Consider the following 23,900-nt stretch of genomic DNA (forward strand, 5'->3'; position numbering starts at 1 on the left):
GAGCCACCTTTAATTTGGCTACTTGTTAAGATGTTTCACAGCTAATCAAATACTGGAACAGTTCCTTGAACTTTATTGCATGTAGCAACCAAAATAAAACCCCTCAAGTAAGCAACTTGAACCTCTCAGCCCTAGCTTGACTATTATCAGATTAATTGTGGAATTTGGCTATGACTCCAATCAATACCCGTCTCTGAATGTGTCTAAAGTTCAATCCTTATGTAGTGTTGTTCCCTGAAGTCCTGGTCCTGAGGAAATCTAGAGTTGAATATTTGCAGTTTTCTCTCTTTCAAGTTTATAATGTGACATTATTGATGATCCTTTAGATTTGTTCATCCACAATATTGACTACTGCTATGAAACTATCAAGTCTGCAGTTTACCTTCTTATCAAAAGTAGCTTCCCTGTTCCTTGTTGGCATTGATTGTCTCTTTGAAGACACAACTTTCCTCCAACAAACTCCTTGAATTCTTCTGCATGGCAGTCATTTATCATTGTGACATAAGATAGCCATTTATCAAGCAATTACTAAACAGTTCAGTTTATGTAGCTTCAACTCCTTCTCACAGGCCTGTCTAATTGCTTTGAATTCCTGTGTAACTGTTTGCGCTTCTGTCTTTACAGTTTATGCTGTATAGAGTTTTACAGCTTCTTTCAATCCTTGAACAATTATTAAAGTTCTGACGTTTACACTATCACAATGGTATTCTTCAATAGCATCTGTCTTTGTTTTCTCTCGGGCTGATGTGGGAGAACTCCTGACCTTCCTTCAAGAAGGTCGCGGCCTGTCCCCTTTGAACCTTCCATTTATAACCCTCTCTAAACCTGTTGATGTACCTTCTGTTTGTCCAGGCCATCTCTGCTTTGCCAATCACCTGTCTAAATGCTCTTAGCCTATGACTCATGATGCCAGGATGACCATCATCCCATTGTCCACCTCCATTTGAAAGTTATTTTTCATTCCTTCTAAGATCAAACCTTTTTTTACTAAACATTGCAGTTCGTAATAGGGTAGTATGGCACCTGATAAATCTTTTATTTATGCTTCTATAAGGTTAATTACTAATGTAATATAGCTAAAGGAGGTTTTGTACTACACAGTTGATACCAAAAATGAAATAAGGAACGGACACACATTTAAAGGGGACCCCAATTTCCAACATTTTGGCAGGAAGAGCAAAAAAATGCATTGGTGAGATCGTATCTGGAGTACAATGTTTCCTTGTTTAAGCAAGGATGTAGTTATTTGATGACAGTTCAGAAAACATTTACTGGACTAACACCTAAATGGGCAGGTTTTCTTCAGAGGAAAGATGGTAGGGACTAGGCTTGTATTTGCTGGAGTCTAGAAGAATGTGGTGACTTGATTGAAACATATAAGATTTAAGGGGCATTGAAAGAGTGGCAGTGGAAACAATGTTTGTGGGACAATTCAGAACCAGGTTTTACTGTTTATTAAAATAAGGAGATGCCCATTTAAGGCAGATGAGTTTTTTTTTCCTCAGTGGGTCATGTGTTTGGGAACTCCTCTTCAAAAGGCAATGGATGAAGAATCTGAATATCTTGCGGGCAGTTGGTTCTTTTTGTGAAGGTTTAGATTCTCGTATTTTACATTTTACTCGTTTCAATTTCTTCTCTGACAGTTTGGATTTCGATGGCGAGTGGATAAAGAAGTGATTTCGGGGAAAGGTAATGTTTCTCTAATGTTATAGCAAACATTAAAGCTGGTTGATGTAGTGGGTTAGAGATTAACCTTTCAAGTTCTGATTCAATATAGAATCTAGAAATTTAGTTGACCAGATCATGAGCTGGATAGCCAAATTGCAAAACCCCTCCTTCAGCTTCCTGTTACTTGTTTTTTTTTTAATTCACCACTTTACCCCACCTGGCCTTTCAGCTTATAGTCTGTCAGTGATCAGTTGCAGCAGCTCAGTACAACCTCGAAGAGCAGCACCTTTCTTTAACCTCAGCATTCAGTAGTTTTCTGGATGTAATATTGAATTCTTTTCCTTCTGTATTCATTCATGGGATGAGGGCGTCACTGGCTAGGTAGCATTTATTGCCGAATCCTAATTCGATCATAACCTCTGCATCTCCCTGGGTTTTTTTTCATAGATATGTTTCATTTTCCCCTTCATGTTGCAGTATTCATGCCTTGTCTGGACACAATTTTTGGCTCTTCACTGTGTCCATTATCACTCTCTGATTTTTGCATCAGGAATTCTTTTGTTAGTCCTTGTTTCTCTTTCTGTCCATTTCCTCCTCTACTGACTCAATAACTCTGAGAGTTCTGTTTTCTTTCTGCCTTGATGAAAGGATACAACCAAAAATGTTAACTCTGTTTCACTCCACAGATGCTGCCTGACCCACTGGATATTTTAGGTTTGCAAGAATGCAGGAGTTTGTTTTTATTTGAACCTGCAATTTTTATGAACATGTGCATGTTCTGTGTATGCAGCAAGAAACAATCTCCTAGTGTGCAGCAAACAATATATCCAGGAACATCCCAGATGGCCGCCTCCTTCGAAGACTGCAATTTGCCCTCCCACGTGGTCGATGATGCTCTCCAGTGCATCTTCTCCACTTCCCACAACTCTGTCCTTGAACCCCACCCCTCCAATCACAGCACAAACACCCCCCCCCCTCCCCCATTACTCACCTTCCACCCCAACAACCTCCAGATACATCACACCATCCTCCACCACTTCTGCCACCTACAAACAGACCCCACCACTAGGGATATATTTCCCTCCCCATCCCTATCTGCTTTTCAGAGAGACCATTCCCTCCGCGACTCCCTTGTCAGATTTACGCCCCCCACCAGCCCACACCCCACGCCCGGCAACTTTCCCCGTCAATGCAAGAAGCGCAAAATCTGCACCCTCACCTCGTGCAAGGCCCCAAAGGATCCTTCCACATCCGACAGAAATTTACTTGTACTTCCACATACGTCATCTATTGTATCCGTGGCACCTGATGTGGTCTCCTCTACATCGGGAAGACAGGACATCAACTTATGCGTCATTTCAGAGAGCATCTCTGGGACACCCGCACCAACCAACCCCACCGGCCCATGGCCGAACACTTTAATTCCCCTTCCCACTCCACCAAAGACATGCAAATCCTGGGTCTCCTCCATTGCCAAACCCTAACCACCTGACACCTGAAGGAAGAACGCCTCATCTTCTGCCTTGGGACCTTGCGACCATGTGGGATTAATGTGGATTTCACCAGTTTCCTCATTTCCCCTCCCCCCACTTTATCCCAGTCCCAAGCCTCCAATTCAGCACCGCCCTCTTAACCTGTCCATCTTCCTTCCCACGTATGCGCTCCACCCTCCTCTCCAACCTATCGCCTTTCCCCCCACCTTCATCTACCTATCACATTCCATAGCTACCTTTCCCCTAACCCCACCCCCCTCCCATTTATTTCTCAGCCCCCGGCTCACAAGCCTCCTTCCTGATGAAGTGTTTATGCCCAAAACGTCGATTCTCCTGCTCCTTAGATGCTGCCTGACCTGCTGTCCTTTTCCAGCACTTTACTCTCAACTCTGATCTCCAGCATTTGCAGTCCTCACTTTCTTTGAGTCCAATGTACCCCATATAGAGCATGGAGTTGTATGGCTCGGAAACAGACCCTTCAATCCTATTTGTCCACGCCAACCAGATATCCTAAATTAATCTTACCCCAATTTGCCAGCATTTGGCCCATAATCCTCTAAAACCCTTCCTATTTGTATCCCCATCCAGATGTCTTTTAATTGTTGTAGTTGTACCAGCCTCCACTACTTCCTCAGGCAGTTCATTCCATACATGCAATGCCCTCTGTGTGAAAACGTTGTCCCTTTTAAATCTTTTCCCCACTCTCCTTAAATGTACACCCTTTAGTTTTGGACTCCTCCACTCTGCGGAAAAGACCTTGTTTATTCACCCTATCCATGCCCCTCATGATTTTACAAACTTCTATAAGGTCCCCCTCAGCCTCCAACACTCCAGAGAAAATAGTCCCAGCCTATTCAGTCTCTCCCTTTAGCTCCAACCCTGGCAACATCCTTGTAAATCTTTTCTGAACCCTTTCAAGTTTAACAACATCTTTCCTTTGGCAGGGTACCCATAATAATACGCAGTATTCCAGAAGTGTCCTAACCATTGTCCTGTATGTCGCAACATGACCTCCCATTGGTTATACTTAATGTGCTGACCAATAAAGGAAAGCATACCAAACATCACCTTCACTCCCTGTCCACCTGCGACTCAACTTTCAAGGAACTGTGAACCTGCACTCCAATGTCCCTTTTGTCTGCAACAATCTCCAGGACCTTCCCACAAAGTGTACCCTGCCCTGATTTGCTGTACCAAAATGTACTATCTCACATAAACTCCATCTGCCACTCCTCAGCCCATTGGCCCATCTGATCAAAGACTCTGTTCCATCAGAGCATTAACGGATATATGAGGTCTTATGGAAGTCTGAACATTTGCTTATTGATTCCCTCTAAGTTAATCAAATGTGTGCCTATAGTTTTTATAGGAACAGACAATTTAAGAAATTCAGTCTTCCAAATTAGAGCTGAAAGGATAAAGTAATAAGATTTCATGACTTAAAATAATTACTGTAGCAAAGGATGAGAAAATACTATTGACTAAACAGTCTTGTCGGTGATAGTACTTTAAATACAGAAAGAAAGATTCCCAATTTAATTTTAAAATGACTGAAAATCTCCTGCTATGGTTGCACATCCTACTATCTCATTGGTGAACACTTAATTCTCCATAATTGTGGGTACCTGCTAAAGGAAAAATGTTGTTAAATTTGAAAGGGTTCAGAAAAGATTTACAAGAATGTTGCCAGGGTTGGAGCTATAGGGAGAGACTGATTAGGCTGGGGCTGTTTTCTCTGGAGCATTGGAGGCTGAGGGAAGACCTTTGAGAGGTTTATAAAATAATGAGGGGCATGGATAGGTGTAAAATTATTCCCAGCTCTTCATGGCCTCCTTCCTTTTGCCTTTCTTGGAGAGGGCATTTTTTAATTCTGGGGATGCTTTTTACTGTGAAAGTTGCTCAGGAGATATCTGACTTCTAACTTGAGTTAGGCAAATCTTTTAGCCTCCTTTAAGTCCTCACAAACCTGATGTCTTCAATCTGAGCTCCCACCTGGGTTTTGCATGATTTTTCTTTACTCCTAGTGCCTTTATCTCCTGTTGTCTGCCTCTCCACTGGCTGAAGGCCGCAGTAAATAAAATTGCTATCTGCCTGAGATCTTCACTGATTTATAGGGAAACCTGTAACCTGATATCAAAAATGTTTGCTCCTGCCCTCTTGTCATGGTCACATCAAATGCATTAATCTTGTAGACAGGTAGAAATACTTTATAATGCAATACTAACAACACATTTCTGGCACTTGAGACTCAAAGTTTACTCATTGTATAGTCAGAGACTACTGCCATTGTCTTCAAGTGTAAATAGTTTGTTTATTCATCTTAGTTGAATCATTTAAGGCTTTTTTTCATGTTTAATAATCAAACCACCCATTCCTAAAGTTGGGAAGACTTCAGAACAGGTACAAAATCACCTTAACTCAACTTAGTTTGAAATTTACAGACTCAAGATGTAAACATCTCAGAAACTTGATAATTGTATTATTTGAACTTGATTAATCTAGTAGCTGTTTTATTGAAAGACCTCAATCTGAGCTTGAAATAGCAGACTATTCAACATACTTTGGTTGTGTCCAAAAATGCTGAGCTTTGTAAAGAAAAACAAAAGGACTGCCTGTGTACTAGTATTAACTTTATTCAGAAGTTTACTGAGGTTACTGTCTTTATGTTTATTAGACTTTTATATGCTATCAGGTAGATAGCTAAAACCTCTATCAAATTTTTCAACTTTTTATTATTTTACGTGATTGTGCTGTAAGTATCTTGCTATACTTTGTTTATGTGTAATCCTAGCACTTCCAACAATAGCTTGAAAACATTGCATTTTGACCATCAATATTTTGCCATCTGTCAGGTTAGCAAGATAGACAGCCTGTGTGGCTTCCAACAAGATCTACATCTGTACCCTATGGTAAGATAGCCCCAGTCACAGCTCACCAACAAAATATATCCCCTCCTATAAATGAATTTTATAGAAACAAAGTTATTAGAAAGGTCCCATAGATTGTGCCCTACAGACTATCACACATCTGTGTTCAGATTTGAACCATATCATCATTTACTTTCACTTGTATCCAGAAAGAATTATCAATGCAAAACAAAATTCACATGGGTTACTCAAAATTGCATCCATCTGGATACAATCTTCATATTAACAACAGTGAAACACCAAATTCTATGCTCCTGATTTGGCTCAGTCATTTCAAAAGTCACAAATCATTACATTGTGTGGGAGTAGAAGAATGACCAGAATTGGGCTTATTGTACTGAGAAATTATAACTATTGGGGTGAATTTAAATGAGTTTATATCACTGCATTTATTTTGTGTTATGTACATTGCAATTTTACAAGTCCAAAGTTCTTAAGTTTGCATAGTTTTATTTAAAGATAGACCCCAACCTGATATCACATTGTTCAACTACTCCTGCATTTGCATTTCCTTAAAGTGGCTGCACTACATGAACTTCTTATTTCAATAAACTTGGGAAATTGAGTAAGTAAGATCACCATTACGTGATTTGGGGATAAAACTGTGATGGTAAAGTCGATGATAAACCTAACAGGAAATTGAAATTGCATTGGCTGTAGTTCTTAGACCAGAATTAAAGATTTACAGCTAGGGCTCGAGACATCTGAGGACAGGCACAAACCATTAATTGGCAGCTTGCAGTTTATATAATAGGGCAAAGTCAAACTGGGACAAATTGAATTCAGAGGGTCACAGGAGCACGATCCCGTAGGACCTGCCAAATACTATCAAATAAATGTTTAAGCTTAAACTAAAGGTTAGTAATATTTATTTCATTATACTGGTTTTGTTCTGGGCTGTAAAAATACAGAAAAATGCTTTCTTAATGATGCATTCACGCACTTTTATGAATTTACACAAAATCTGAATGACCATAATTTCTGGAGCATCTAAACAATGCATCATGACAAAGGTAATGCCATGTGTTTTAAAATAGATGTTCTAGTAATTGTTTCAGATACACTATCAAAAAATAACTGATAGTTCTCAGTTATGGAAACAACCTAAGTTTTTTTTCAAACTTTTCACTCCCATTGTAATTTTATAAACCAAAACCCGAATATTGATACTGCCTCATGCCTAAAATAAGAGACAACGAATCAGAATACTGCCAAGTTAGTGTTTCTGTGAAGAGTTAACGTTTAATTTTCTTTTCCCCCATTTCAGGTCAGTTTTGCTGTGGTAGCAAACACTGTGTTGAGAAAGAAGGACTGAAAAGTTGGGAGGTTAACTTTGGTTATATTGAGCAAGGGGAGAAAAGAAATGCTCTTGTGAAACTGAGTAAGTCACATCTTTGTCACTTCGTCCCACATTTGGATATATCAAGCATTTATTTGTCTAGTTTGAGATCTGGAAATAAAGCTATTGCTGATCAGCTAATTATGTGCTCTTCGCTATTAGAAATTTGAATTTAAATTGCAAAAATGTGTGATTTTAACTGTCAATACCAGAAAAGATTAACAATTTGGCCTGCTTGCCTTCCAAATTCATACGAATTGTAGGACAATAGATAACGTTAATTGTTAAGAACAATTGTTAAGAACTTTTTAGTCAACCCATGTAGGGTGAATTTTTTTAATTTTCTATTTGACAGTAATATCACATTTTTCTTGTTCTATTTTAATTAAATATTACATTTCCTTCATAGGATTATGTCCAGAATGCTCCTATAAACTAAACTATCACCACAGGTAACATAACTAATTCTACAGTATCTCTTGAAATAAAGCAAATTAATTACCATATAATCCTCCTGCTTACAAATTGCCAGAGTTGATAAATTTTATACAACAGTGTCAATTGAAATGAGTATAAACAATTATTTGTGCATCCTGTGTTAAATCAGTTTTTGTATGTGTAAATAAAAATATAAAATGATATCTATGTAGTAAATTAAAATTATTACATAGACTGGTTTGATTAATTGAATCCCCTGTCAGTGCACTTGAAAAGGAATTTGGTGCCAATGGTGTTGATATAGTCATTGCGTGTGCCCACATGGCATTGGAACCAGAAGTACTGCCCGTTGTTGCTGCCATCCCATGGCTATCCATCTTCACCTTCCTTTCATCCACATTTCTCAATACTGCTGCACTCTCTGCCACACTGGCCTTGAGCCTCACAGCTAGCCACCTTCCTCACTGCTCCCCTCACTGTCCCACTGGCTGCCTCCCCTCACTGCTCCCCTATCATCCCACAGATCTGTAACAGCTAGCTATCACAAGTATCTATCTGTCCATTAATAATGAGTGCTGAAATATTTTCACCACAAATTGCAAAAAAATGTTTTCTTGAACCAGGTTGATTTGATCTTTTTTCTCTTTAGTAAACCAAGATTTTACACATATGTATTCTTTCACATTTGTGAATACAGTACACGACTTGCATATTGATAGCAATGCGTTCACTATTTGCTCTTTTTGACATTCCTAGCCTATTCACCAAAGTACCTATTCAAGGATCCCAGAGACATTTGCACTGCAGCATTATTGTAACAGTCTAGATCTGCCATTGTTTTGTGAATCCATATTCATTAAACTTACGACCTCTGCAACTTACGCAGTTGAATTCTGTTTTAACAATGCCACATAAGCCCAAATAGGTCGTATTGCCATGGGATCTCCTCCAGGCTGAGCTGTTGCAAATATCTTAGTCAGGTTTCATGAGAAATATGTCATCTAATCTTCTATTCCTTGCATACTTTGATAAATACTTTGAATAAAATTTCCATCTATGTCTTCATAGACTCTGATGCATGATCAAATTCATATTTTAACTGCAGCAATCAAATGATCGCTTTTTTCTATTGAGAAATGATCCAGGGTGTTCCCCACTACCATTTATCATAAGTTATCTTTATTGGTCAGTGTGTTGGGATTCCTACAGATCAGCATGCTATACAGTTGGCCTTAACGTCACCATCATGGGGCATAGCTGTTTACTGGAATAGACCGCATGAAAGCCATCCTCCAGGATAATGGCTGCCCTGATGAGAAAATTTATTGCTGAACATGAGCAAGCTCATGAAAGGGCTCAAGGTCATCACCTTTGGTCCGGAAAAGTGCCCAGGCTACCTAAATTTACTCTTGAAGGTGAAGTATTTCAGTTGTTGCAGCAGCAGGTGAAGGCTAGCTGTTCCATGTTGCTACTTTGCAGATAAATATGAATGGTGTTCACAATTAGCAGTTCTAGCACCGCAAGCAGAGTTGTGTTCACCCAACCAAAAAACAAAGGTTCTGCCAATCACACCAATGAGTAATGTTGTATATGAATTTAATTGCTAATGTGATTCCAAGCATGACAGCCAAATGTCTAAAAACTGGTAGATTTCCGCTTCTGTTGTTCACACTAAGCAAGGTGCTGACTATCTGCACCCTACCTATAATTGCAACCTCAAAATGTAATGTCTAACATTAGATGGGATTCCACAGTTATGCAACATGTTCTAAAAAAAATTCTCATAATACAATAATTTTAAATTGTCATTTGTGCTTGCAGTTTTCTGTCTTTGGTTAGACTAGAAGCAACATGTATAAATCTTCAAAGAAGATAAACACACATTGTGCCTGTTTCAACTCAATAAAACAGCCATTCTCTGGTTTGTTTCTCAGGCCAATGCTTTGACAACGTGAGTCGACCAGCCTGGTTTTAATTTAAGTGAAATTTGGCAGTTAGCTGTCAGTCATCATCTAACTGGTGTATTCTCCATGGCAGCGTCTCTACCAGAGTCCACTTGCTGAACACTGTTCTCAACAAAATACTTAAATAAGTTTGTTTTCCCTTTATGTAAGTGTAAAATTATCCAGATGAATGCAACACAAAAATGTTCAAATTCTGTCTTTTTCTGCAATACTTCAGTTTTGTACTGCTACACCCCACAACTAACATTTCTAATGTTCTTTTCAAACAGCTGGATATTACACAATGTAATTGTGTTTTCTCATGGAATGCCTTTTACTATATGGTTGAATTTTTTGCTGCTTGTTTTTCCCCCTCAAACCTGAAGTGTGACCTGATTTTTTTTTCTAGGCTTGTAACTTTACACTTACTGCAAATTATGACCTTTGAATCATTACTAATAATCTAATTTCCCATAAGTACTTTATAGACAATAAAGCTGCTTGGATTTTTTTAAGCTTCCGGCAACAGCTGCTCAGTTGCTTTTAAATAATATAGTAAAGCTGGCTATAAAGGTCTGTTGTCTTTTGCCTTGCTCCTAATTATCCTACAAGTCCCTGATACGTTGCATCTGGCTTTGCCTTCTTCCCATTGAATAGGAGTGTATTCTCTTGAGCTTCCAGCTGCTACCCACTTCTGTTTCCATCTAACGCTTTTTTTTCCGCCACAGTCCCACCTCTCTCAATTAAAGCTAATTGTTTGATAGGACAGACATAAAGCATTGCTGAAAAGTGCAACGAAGTTGATATGTTTCATCTTATACTCATCAAGATTGAAATGCAAAAAAAAACTTCAGCTAAGAAACAAAAATTCATGTAGTTCAAGAAAAGAATCCTGATTGACTGGGCTGTGGTTTGCATACAGATAGATCGGGGATAGTTAATTGATTTAAATTCAAACCAGGCAAGTTATTTCTCGTCAGGGATTGATATTTTCCATTGCACTTAGTGAAAATGTCGCACTGTATAGACATAATCGTACTGCCTAGCAAAAAAGAACTATGTGTGTGAATACATGTAGCTTTCATTTCATGTATGTAAAATATTGCAGACATCAGTATTTTTACAATTTTATATTACTGTATTATTAAAATTTGATGAAGGAGGAAAGAAGTGAAAGCAGTAAAAAGGAAACCTGGAGAGGAGGAACACCACCATGAAGTCCCAGCAGAAAAAAGAACCAAGACCACAGAGAAGCATAGTTGTAAAAGCAAGGGTAGGTCACAAGAAAGTAATCCTTTGACAAAATATTGTACAAAAACACAGTATAATTGAAGTTTTATATGGGCAGTGCCATCTGCAGACAGTTTCCACACTGAGGTCCGAACCGCCACTGGTAGTTATGGCTCACGTATTTGAATTCTTGCAATATTGCAAGCAATTTACTGTCCACAAATGTATCAAACTGCTGACAGATTGATTGTCCAATCAAAATAATACTTTCATTCACATTCTTTTATGGTGATAATTTAATAGATTGCATTAATATCCATGTAGCTACCTGATCTAAAGGCACAGTGCTATAGTCTACGTGAGGAGAAAGTGAGGTCCAGCAACACATTTCCAGCTATAGTCTACGTGAGCAAAACGGATGTCCTTTCCAATGGGAACATGTTCTCGATCAGTAACACTATTGCCCTAGGTCAGTTTAGGTTCCGAGGCAGTAGCCTTGCAAATTCATTTTGGAACTATGCTCAGCTTACTTGAAGGCAAATAGAAACTGCAAAGAAATGATGGTTGCTCATTTCTAATGACAACTTTGTAGCAGTCAGTGATGGATGCAGCACCCACACACAGCAAAGCCCATGCAGTTACCAGAATTATTGTAAAACATGGGACTGTTAAAGCATATCTTCTCTTCAGGGAAAGTCAGATCATGAATAACAGTTCAGAGTGGGATTAAAGATGTAATTTCTAGTTTGAGAAACTGCTTTGCCCTTTATCTCTTCAAATGTACTGGTTACCAGTTGGTGCTTTGTTTATATTTACAGGAAAATCCAGCAGAACAGAAAACTTTGACTCTGACCAAGGTAATTTTTCATAAGCAATGCCTGCCCGCCATGATGCAATGATCCCTATGGCTGTTTTTCCTTTTAGTATATAATTTAAAGCATTTAGCCTTTTTAGTTATCATTTTGTGGCTCTTATTTGCATAGATGGAAGTAAATTGATTTCACCAGAGCAAAAGCAAAATACTGAGAATGCTGTAATGGTTGCCTAGCTGCGTGGTGTCAACAGTTTCTCTTGTTATTTTTCATTTCAACAAAATCTTGTGAGGGTTCAATCTATTAATGTAATTTGAGTTTAGAAATCAGCTTTGATTCCTTAGTAGCAGACTCTGATCTGATTTGGAAGGTTATGAATTGAAACAAAGTTCTACTGCATGATTTAAACATGTAATTTACCATGACCAGGTTTTCACCTGGTATTCTGACTCGCACGTACCCTTGAATTAACCCCTGATAGACTAACAGTCTTCTCCTGAGGTGTCAGTTACCATTCAAAATTTACTATTTTCTTGAACACAAAGTCTCTTCCAGACTCGTGTGAATCATTTCTCAAGTACTGACCTAATCAAAAGCCAACTTCTGCTATCTGTTTAAAAATAATGCTCTTTCCGGGGTCACGGTGTTTGTAGGAACGCTTTTGATAAGAATTAGCCTGAAATTAACCTTCATGCCTGGCCTCACATGTTTAGTCTGTTCTTTTATCATGAGCTGTTTCCCAAAGTCCACAAGTCCTCCTCAGCTCCAAACCAAAATTGATAAAATAATAAAAATAATGAAAAGTCAGTGCGAGTTCTAAGATATGCATATCATAAAATAAATTATTGTTGTTCTGTTAGATTTTATTCACTTTTGTCTGTGTTCAGGGTATTTTTGTTTCATCTACTGTTCCTCCTCACTCCTGTTTCTCTTGCCTTTCCTGCTCAATCGCAACATAGATACAAAATTAGCTAAGGGATAGAATAGAGAGAGAAATGGTTAATGGTTAACTCTACTCATTGGAATTTGGAAGAATGAGAGGTGATCTCATTGATACATATAGGATTCTTAAGAGGTTTGACAGAGTAAATGCCCAGAGGATGCTTCCCCTCATGGGAGAACCAAGGACCAAAGGGCGTAGTTTCAGAATTTAGGGGTGACAATTTAAATCTGGGGTAAGGAGGAATGTATTTGCTGAGAGTATTTGGAACTCCTTTCCACAGACACACATGGGGGAGAGTTCTATGCTTGAGGCTGATATAGATTATTGATCATTGGAGAGTCAAGGGTTATTGGGAAAGGACAGGAAAGTGGACAGAAGGAGTGTCGGATAAACTATGTTACTATTGAATGGTAGAGCAGGCTCGAAGAGCTAATGGCCTCCTCCTGTTCCTTTTTCTTATGATCTAATGAATATTTTTTGGGGTGAGAAGAAGATTTATAGTGGAGTTTCCCAGTGGTAAGTATTGGGACCCTTGCTTTTCCTTCAGTATATAACTCATCCAGATTTTGATATTGTCCCCAGAATACCAATGTTGGCAGATAGCACAAATCTTAGCTGAGTTGTGAACTGTGAGGCAGGCAGTGTAGAACTTCAAAAGGACATTGACAAATTGGTGGAGTGAGCAGATAGATGGTAGAGCTGAATGTGGAGAAATGTGAGGTGATATACTAGTGTACAAAGAGCATGGTGTAACAGTATAAAATAAAGTGTACTTTTTTAAATGGTTTGAGGAAGCAGAAAAATCTTGATATGTCTATAGGTCATTGAAGGTGGCAGGACAGGTTGAGAGAGTTGTTAATAAAACATACATTATTATAGATTAGTATATAGTACTAGTACTAGATTTCATAAATAGGGGCATAGAAATCAAGATTAAGGAGGTTATGAGAAGCTTGTCTAAGTTGGATACTGGTTAGACTTCAGTTGAAGTATTGTTTATAGTTCTGGGCACCATTTAGGAAGGATGTGAATGAGTGGGAAAGAGTGCAGCAAAGCTTTATGAGAATGGTTCCGGGAATGAGACATTTCCAGTTCTGAGGAAAGACTGGAGACATTGGGACTCTCTCCTTTGGAGAGGAGAAGGCTAAGAGGAGATTTGATGAAAGTTTCCAAAACCAAAATAGGGAGAAATTGCTTCCACTGGAAAACAGTTTAAGAACCAGAGGAAATGGTCTTTGTGCATTGTAAAAGAAGCAATGCAAGGAGAGAAGCTTTTTCACACAGTGAGTAGCTCAGGTCTACAATGCGTTGGAAGTAAGTGAGCTCAGAAACTTGATGGAGGCACGATGGATTGAATGGTCTCCTGTGCAGTAACAGCCAGAGGAAGTGGTGGAGGCTGGTACAATTACAGCATTTAAAAGGCGTCTGGATGGGTATATGAATAGGACGGGTTTAGGGTTTAGAAGTGCTGGCAAATGGACTAGATTAGGTTAGGATATCTGGTCAGCATGGATGAGTTGGACCGAAGAATCTGTTTACGTGCTGTACATCTCTATGACTGTACTCTGTGATTCAACCCCTAGTTCAATTTCATAATCTATTCTGTTTTCCCTCCTCATTGATTGTCCCTTCACCATTGATTTCAGATGACCCTGTAATATTTCTCTCCCTTAGAAGGAAGAACAAAGAACAGTACAGCACAGGAACAGGTCATTCAGCCCACCAAGCCTACACTGACCCATGATCCCTCTCGAATCTAAAAGCCCCTTTCCTGTACACACAGTATCCCTCTATTCCCTGCCTATTCATGAATCTGTCAAGATGCTTCTTAAGCATTTCTATTGTATTTTCCTCTACCTTCTCCTCTGGTATGTGCCTGCAATGCACTTTCACCATCTTTGTAAAGAAACTTGCCTCTCGCATCTCCTTTATACTCCCCCACTCTTTTACCTTAATTCTGTTTCACTAAGTAATTGACATTTCTATCCTGAGAAAAAGACTCCACATATCCATTCTATCCATGCCTCAATATTTTGAAAACTTCTATCAGATCCATCCCCTCAGCCTCCAGCATTCAAGTGAAAATAAACTGAGGTTATCCAATCTCTCCTCATAGCTAATACCCTCCAAACCAGGCAACATCCTGGTAAACCTTTTCTGTACCTTCTCCAAAGTCCCAACACTCTTCTGCTTGTATGATGACCAGAACTGTACGCAGTATTCCAAATGTGGCCCAACTAAGTTCTATATAGGTGCAAAATGACAGGTCAATTTTTATACTCTATGCCCCAACCGATGAAGGCCAGCATGCCAGACACCTTTTTGACCACCTTATCCACTGTGTTGCCACTTCCAGTGAACTGTGGACCTGAAAGCCTAGATCCCTTTGTATGATAATGCTTCAAAGGGTTCTGCCATTAACTGTGTACTTCACTCCTGCATTAACCTTCCAAAATACAATACCTTGCATTTGTCTAGATTAAATTCCATTTCAATTTCTCTGCCCGCTGTATCCTCTGGTAATCCCATTATCCACAGTTCTCCCAATCTTTGTGGAGTCTGCAAACTTACTAATCAGACCGCCTAAATTCTCATCCAAATAATTTATATATGTATTACAAACAATCATAGAACTCATCCCTGGTGACAGATCTTCAGTCAGAAAAGCAACCTTTTTACCACTACTCTCTCTTCTATGACCAAGCCAGTTCTGTATCCATCTTGCTAGTTAACCAAGGATCCCATGTGACTTCACTTTCTGTTTCAGCCTGCCATGAGGGACCTTGTCAAAGACTTTGCTAAAGTCCCTGTAGACAACATCCAATGTCCTGTCCTCGACAATCATCTTTGACTCTTGCTCAAAAAAACTCAATCAGGTCATGCACCGTTTACCTCTCCTCTGTTTCCAATTGCTCCTTTCCCCACTCCCTATCACCCTCTCTCTTCCCCCCCTTTCCTATCTCTCCCCTATCTCCCCCATTCCCCATTCCCCTTCTCTCCTGCCCCACTTTGCCCTGCCCCCTTCTTTTATTCAGCCTTCCTGAGGGTTAGGGTGAGATTGCTATAGCACCATCACATGGCTACTCTGAAACATCATAAAGTTGTTTTGCAATAAAGCATTGAAGCCAGTAGTTTTAATTAACAATCCTGTGGTAAGTCTAAAAACATACATATGTTTATGGTGCTATCTGCAAGCTGGTCTGGACTGAGGGCAGCAGTTGTAAGTTTTACAATATTTTCCATATAGCCCGGTATGTTACCTTTCAATGCATTTTGAAGTAAAATGTTCTAGCTTAGTGTGATTTCTAGGAAAATTTGTGACAGTAACCATTCTGATAGAATTGTTCCATTTATCTTTTAACCAGTTCCTAGCGAACAGTTTGCTTATTAATAAAGAGCTTTAGCAGTTCTTCAGCATGGAATATTAATCATTTTGTAACAAGTTCCTTTGCAAATCCACTTAATTAGATTGTGTCAATGGCGTTGTGCTTTTCTTTAAGCAAACTTGTGTCTGATTTACGTCCTGTGCTTTCACATGGAATTGGATCTTCAGTTTTGTTTCCCTCGTACATCAGACTGATTCAAGATCACAATTACAAACAATGTTTTAGCAATTTGCCTCTTATGTGCAAATGGATGCCATAAAAAAAAGTTTCAAATCATTCTGCCTTTTTAGGAAATAGTCATTTATGGCACAAGAGATCATTCATGCCTGAAATCTATACTGGGTCTTTGTAGAACAATCCAGTCAGACTTCAAGAGTTCTGAAAATTTAATTCCTTCAAGTGTCCATCCAATTTCTTTCAGAACTCATTGATTATTTCTGCTTCCACCACCCTTATGCACAGTATAAATGCTCTCTTTCTCACAGCTCCCTCCCTGCTGCATTTGTCACCTAAAACCCTATCACTGCATCATCCAGTCCTTGTACTTTTCCTTTTCTACCTTATTCAAACCTGTAATAAGCTTGCTCACTTTTATTAAATCTTCAATCTCCTTGCACCAAGTAGAGCAAAGCTATCTTCTCTGACCTAACTTTGTTGTTAAAATCAATTCCTCATTTCTGGAATAATTATGGTAATTCCCTCTTCCCTTGTACATTTCATTAGTCACCTCTCTTAAAGAGCCTATCAATGTCTTTTGCTCTGATTAGTATTTCTAAAATCTTACCCATGGTTGTCTTGTATAAGGAATGTAGTTATTGTCTATCCTGGGGCCTTTTATTGAATTATGCGTGTCACACCTTTCACACTCGGTCCTCTGGCATACCTTCCACACTTAGGGAAGAATAGAATATTATGTCAGCTTCTTCCACTATCGCACTCCCTCCCTCATTTGCCCACATCGAATTTATCTGCTGTAAGCATAGTCACCTTTTTTGCAGTGCATCGTGCCTGTTAACTTCAGCTAATCTGTAACTCTGCCATGGCTGCTTCCACTGATAATGTATCAACGTCCTCTTCCTTAGCAAACAGTGATGCAGATATTTCCTATTACTTTTTTCATTTGTTTGAAATGCTTGTCTTGATATGTTATTGAACTGTGACAACTGTGTTATGGCACTTATTTATGAAATATAATAATTGTTAAATCAGAATCAGAAGATAAACCAGATGCAGATGACCCCTTGGAGGCTGAATACTGGAAGGGACCAGCTCAAGATTTTGAAACTAAGACCAGGTGTGTTTTTGTATCCAAATTGTTATATATATTGAAAAGGTAGGAACTATTGCTAACATTGCATTCCAAATTCTGTTATCATCTATCTGCAAAATAAGGGTTATAAAACGCTCAGTGGCTGTAATAATTAAAATGTGAGCTCTGTAACAGTGCAGAATCATTACATCCTGAATTGCCCCTCACATGCAGATGAAATGATGTCATGTAAAAATAAACTATTAACCCCTGAGACTTACTGTCTGTCCCTTCAGGTGTATGGCCTCAGATTGTGTATGTTTCTCTTCACTCATAAAACTTAGTGAATCTGTGCTTTGAACAAAAGTAGATAATTCTAGTGCAATGCATAACATTGTGCCAAACGTAAGTGGCTGAATATTATTATTCTAGTGTAAAATTTCACTTGTCAGACCCTAAGATGTAGGAACAGAAGTAGGCCATTCAGCCAAAAAGTATTCTCTGCCATTCAGTGAGACCATGATTGATCTGATTAGCCTCCAATTCTACTTTTCTGACTTTTCCCTACATATATCCTTGATTCCCTTAATCTTTAGCATAAACGTTGTTTCTAATTGGAAACAATTTTCCTGAGTGCATTGGTAGATTTTTATCAATAATTGCCAACCATTTTAGTGCTGCCATGTTTTTATTGGAAGAAATATGTCAAAGGAATAACTTGCACTAAAGACATCAAAGCTATTATTTTAACTGAAATGTCACAGTAGGAAGAGCACCCATAAAACTGTGACGCCAAAATGAGATTAAAGAGCAGAGAGTAGACATTTGGAGATGAGCCTGGTACAGAAAGGGAAATATCAAGGAATTCTGCCTCTGTGGTCTCTTCACAGGAGAGGTCCCTTAAGACCGGTTTAATTAATTATTATTTCTTCTGGTTTGTTCAGTGACTAATCCAAGAATGTCAATTTTGATGAATGGAGAAAAAAAAGTTGACTACTTTCTAGACTTCCTCCATTTATCCATAGAAATTAATCCATCATTCCCTAAGCAGGCTAATAAACTAAACTGAAAGAAAACTATTGCAGTTGGTGTGTATCCATCTTTATCAAAAATTGTTTATTGTTTCCAAACATCATTGGATCTTGGGAACCTGCTATGTTCTCGATTGCAAATATGTTGCCATATGCCAGTTGGGACAAATTTCCTACTTGGATTCAAAATCTCAGCTGTTTGTCTCTCCCCATCCAAATGGTCTGACTTAAGACCATTGAACACTGCTGCCTGTTGATCCATTACAGCCTCATCGCAATCCCAAACCGCTGATCAAACCAACCTGTCTGTTCATATAATGACAGCCTTGGTGTGTGAAACCACTTGCTCCTCAATTATGGATTGGATTCAAATGGCCAAGCCTCCTTTTGATTACACAGCAATGCTAGATGCCGATCCCTCCCTGCTAGCCCTATCAGTGTGGATATGTGAGTTTTACCTCTTCCTTCCCATATCCACTGGTAGCCCCAGGTCCTGGACTCCTTTTTGCTTTACAACTCGCCAGTTTCTTCCTTGTCTGTGTGAGTACACCAGTTTTGTTTTTAACAGTGTAACACAATTATGGCCCAGGACTCCAGATCCCACTTGAAATCTACAGCAAGCTTTACCAGTCTGAGATGATGCATTATATGTGCTTTCTCTCTGCCTGAGCTGTCACTACATCTAAGTCACATACCCTGACTCGTTTGCTCCCATTCCTCCTATCTATTGATCAGTTCAACTATGGTCTGCACCTGTTAGAGTCAGTATAAATCTGGTTGCAGATTTCACTGGGAGAAGTGAGAAATGTTTGTGTTTAAAGGAGCAAGCAATGGGTAGGACTGCAAATATATAGAGAGAAACAGTGAAAGATGGAAAGGACAGACAAGTAGGTGTACCAGAGAAAAGAAACAGTTGGAGACTGGGAGGTGACCAAAGGACAGAAACACTTCAGAAAGAGCAAGCAAGAGAGTTAGAGAAAGGCACTGTAGTGAAAGAGTGTAAGTAAGCGTAGAAAACACAGATCAAGGAAGAGTTGGAAAGAAGTAGTGTGGTGGTTATTGAAATCAGATATAGGAGGAGAGGGACTTGTTCATGAGAAATATCATAAAAGGTTCAGTTGTAATATGGAAACCTAAAGCATACCCTGTTCTTCATCTGCAGGGAGGACGAATTTGATGAGTATTTTGAAGACATGTTTCTGTGACCTGTGCTTGAAGGTTAATCACTGCATACAGTTTATTCCAGAAGAAGAAAAAATTGAACAAATTCAAATTTTATTTTTCACATGATTATCTCAGAGAGTATTAAGTTTGAAAATTAAGAATACAAAAACACCAGGTGAACATAACTACTTTGAATATTTCTTGCTGGATTTGGAAAAATTTGCATAGAAGAGTTTCCTGTCTGCTACAATAAAATATTGTAATCATTTTGGGAAATGTCCGATATTTTCAAGTTCTGAATAATGTACTTTGGAGTTTTTAAGTTTCAGTTGTCAGAATAATCCAATGAACAGAGAATATATTTTAATTTGGGATATCACAAAATTTAAAAAAATAACATTTGCTTACTGTTGTTCTAGTGTATGTTAGTAAGGGAATTATTTATCAGTGATTTGTCAGCATATTGTACTGAAGGTAATGTTAATATAGGTTCTTTAATCTTTTTAAATGAAAAACTAGATATATGCCTGAAACAATTTTGTACTTTGGAAATATTTTGAAATCTTAACAATGTCATTTATTCTGTTGTATATTTCTTGTAACTCAAACATGTACTGTAATTAGTTGAATGTTTCATAGTATGCAAGTAATGTATTTCTCATTTGTTGCGCACAATCTCATTGCCTAAAACTCTTTTCTGTCTGCACAAACATGCTTTGGCATCTTAGGTGAAATGGCTGATTAGCCAATGAGAGAATTTCATATTGTGAAAGATTTTAACAGACTTCAAGCTGGTTACTATATGGTAATATAGTTCAAACCTACGTAAATTTGGAGCAGTATGCTTCGGGGGAAGAAGACCATAGAGTGTAAATATCTCCTGAAGGGACAGAACAATCAAGGGACAGAATTAGATCTTTGAAAATGGAAGTAGAGATGCAAAAGGAAACTTGAAATTCTGAAGCTTAAATAAAGCAGCAAATATTTGAGATATTTGATTAATATCGCAACTAAAATACACTTACACCTTGTTATCAGCTGGTATACTCCCTGCGAATCTGCATACCTGCAAGGTCAGCCCCAGACCCCCTTTTCTCCCATTGACTTGTCTGGTTTGATTGTGTGGTCCTTCGTGGTACATTGGAGATGTATCCGAGTTTTATGTTAAGTGTGTGTGAAGTCTGTGCCCCTATCCCCTAAGGTTAACAAGACTTGTGGTCTTGCACACAGCATGAATACCTGATTAACAATGGAATATTGCTACTATAATAAAACTATAAATTAGAATGATGTCAACCAGGTATTTATTTGTGTGAGACATTTTATTTCCAGTGGAAAGCTCTGGATTCATGAACACAAAAGGGATTGAATAAAACTCTTTCAAATTCTGGAAAGGGAAGGAATGGGGAATCAACAACAAGGAGGCATAAATTCTTCAGGGTAGAATAAGCTTCTCCAATAGGTGATCTGTGAACAAAATGTGGCCCGCTGCAGGGTCCTGTCTGATCTTCCAATTCATTGTATAAAATATGGTTAACTGAGAGTGGAGAATTTTGCAAGGATCTGCACCTCCACTGAGGATATTTCTCTTTCCCCATTTGCTGTCAATGGGTTCAATAGTGACTGATAATGGGTGTGCTAAGGCAGGGAGTCAGAATAAGGGGCTGCTGTCTAGCAAGAGCATGAGAAGTGTCCTGCCAACAATGGGAACGAGAATGAGAGTTGGACCATCAAGGGAGAATGAAGATCAGGCTGCTATCCGAGTGTGGACGGTTGTGACAGGGTGGTCATGAGAAGCATTGGTTGCACAAGCAGCACTTCTTGGGATAGCTGCAATGCTAAACTGGGCGGGTGTACCTTCTTAGAGTCATAGAGATTACAAGCAGAAGTAGACCAAAGCAGTCCATCAAGTCTGCTTCACCAATCAACATGATCATGGCTGATGCTCTATCTCAACACCATACTGCTGCTTTTGCTCCATATCTATGATGCCTTTAGCCTCTAAAAATCTGTTTCTAAGTATATTCAGTGACTTGATCCCATATCCTTCAATGGTAGAGAATTCCAAAGCTTCACCACCCTCTGAGTGAAGAAAACTTTCTTCATCTCATCCTGAAATGGCTTATTGTGTATCCTATTATTCCTTTTCCTGGATCCAAGACAAGTCTGGAATGCATCCAGCCTGTCCAACCAAGTAGAATTTTGTATAGTTCAATGAGATGCCCTCTGTTCTGATCTCCAGGTGATCCAATCTCTCCAATCTCAGGAATCTCTCTATTGCACTGATTTCATCTTTGAATAAGAACATAGTTCACCTCCTCTTCCATTTGTTTTTTGTCCTTCATCTAAATAAATACCTCTGGATGTTCTTGGCCACCCTGCTGCCATGGTCTCTATAATCACAATTATATTGTACCTGTTTACAATTACTTGTGCTGTCAATTCATCCTTACTGTGAATGTTCCATGCATTCAGATAAAGCACTTGTCTTTTTTAACGTTTTTATATGTGTTTTGTACTGAAGCCCAGTTTGCTGCTAGCTTCTGTTTCCTGTATCTTCCACTTTTGTTTTCTACTTTGCCACCTTTCATTTCTATCTTTGTTTCCCTTATTCGTGTTTCCCTGCTCAGGTTCCTATTCCCCAGCCACTGTAATTTAAATCCTCCCAAACAGTACTAGCAAATGCCAATGTGAAGATATTTGACCTGATCCTGCCGTGTTACAACCCATCCAGCATACATAGATCCCATTCTCCTTAGGAATAGTCTTAATGTCTCAGGAATCTAAATCTTTCCTTCCTACACCATCACAGCCATTGGGAATGGTTCTTAAGTGATATTAATCAGCAAAACTCCCGGGCCTGAGAAAGTGAGTGTGTGAATGGATTGGTGAATGAATGAGTAGCAATAGCATTGGTCATGATTCGGAGATGCCGGTGTTGGACTGGGGTGTACAAAGTTAAAAATCACACAACACCAGGTTATAGTCCAACAGGTTTAATTGGAAGCACACTAGCTTTCGGAGCGACGCTCCTTCATCAGGTGGTTGTGACCCACAGATTGAGAAGCCCTAGTGTATATCTACTATGAAGGAGCCTTCCGACTTTAGCTGTCTCTTTCTCCCCCCTCACATTAATGCATTTTGCTCCTCTGAACTAAAATCCTTTCTCACAACTGATCTCCTCCTTGATAGCTACTTCACTTCCTTGTTTCTTACCTTTCAATCTTTCCAAACAATGAAATAGTTTTGAAGTTTTAAGGTCTCAGCAGTGATCACTTTGAACCATATCTCAACAATGGCGAGATACTCCTTTATTTCCATTAATGTTATCAATTCTTCCATCTTGTTACAAATTTTACAAGCATTCAGATAATGAGTCTTTAATTCAGTCCTTTTACAATTTTTCTCTTCAGACCTTATTTGCTGGTGCAGTCTTATATTTTATGCTTTGTCCCTTCTCTTTGACTTTCCAAATCTACCTGTGTGTGAAATTTGAACCTTCTCCTTGCTATCTAATTTATACCCTGTCTACAGCCCTGATTATATGATTTGCTAATGCATTTGTCCCAACATGATTATGGTTAAAGAGATCTATAGACCCTTCAGCCCATTGTCTCTCTGCTGGTCAAAAGCAACCACCTAATTATTCAAATCTCGTTTTCTAGCACCGAACACATTGCCTTGTATTCATTGGCATTGCAAGTGTACATCTAAATACTACTTAAATGTTATGAGGGTTTCTGCTTCTACCACCCTCACAGGGAGTGAGTTAAGAATTCCTTCCATCATCCTATGGGTGAGAAAAAGTTTTCCTCACAACTTCTGTGCCCCTGGTCATTGATCCCTGCATCAAGTGGAAACATTTCTTCCTGTCTACCCTGTCTATGCCCCTCATAATTTTGTATATCTCAATCTTGTTCCCTCTCAATCTCCTCTACTGTAAGGAAAACAATTGCAATCTACCCAATCTCTCTCCAGTCCAGGCAAGGTCCTGGTATTAGCATCTCTGTCCACTCTCCAGTGCTATCACATCACTCCTGTGATGTGGATTCTAGAACTGCACACAATATCTGGAGTACAACTGATGTTTTGCACATCCAGCGTAACCTCCCTGCTTTTAATTCTATGCCTCGAGTAATAGAGGCAAGGATACCATAAGCCTCAACTACATTATCCACTTGTCCTACTACCTTAATGGACCAGTGCATATGCACTCCAAGGTCCCCCTTATTCTCGGTGCTCATGTATTCCTTGCCTTGTTTGTCCTGTCCAAGTGC

General features: G+C 38.9%; 1 protein-coding gene across 1 annotated transcript in view; it reads left to right on the forward strand.

Moving 5' to 3' along the window:
- fra10ac1 (FRA10A associated CGG repeat 1) overlaps positions 1-20,926 on the forward strand; it is a 35,711-nt gene extending 14,785 nt beyond the window's left edge. Inside the window, exons 8-14 of the mRNA XM_043712466.1 lie at positions 1,644-1,689; positions 7,356-7,469; positions 7,837-7,879; positions 10,969-11,081; positions 11,857-11,895; positions 17,389-17,473; positions 19,622-20,926. Coding sequence (XP_043568401.1) covers positions 1,644-1,689; positions 7,356-7,469; positions 7,837-7,879; positions 10,969-11,081; positions 11,857-11,895; positions 17,389-17,473; positions 19,622-19,664 — 483 coding nt within the window. The 3' untranslated portion in view covers positions 19,665-20,926. The remainder of the gene's footprint in view (positions 1-1,643; positions 1,690-7,355; positions 7,470-7,836; positions 7,880-10,968; positions 11,082-11,856; positions 11,896-17,388; positions 17,474-19,621) is intronic.
- The last annotated feature ends 2,974 nt before the right edge of the window (positions 20,927-23,900 follow it).

The sequence above is a fragment of the Chiloscyllium plagiosum genome, chromosome 22 (assembly GCF_004010195.1).
Source record: "Chiloscyllium plagiosum isolate BGI_BamShark_2017 chromosome 22, ASM401019v2, whole genome shotgun sequence".
NCBI lineage: Eukaryota > Metazoa > Chordata > Chondrichthyes > Orectolobiformes > Hemiscylliidae > Chiloscyllium > Chiloscyllium plagiosum.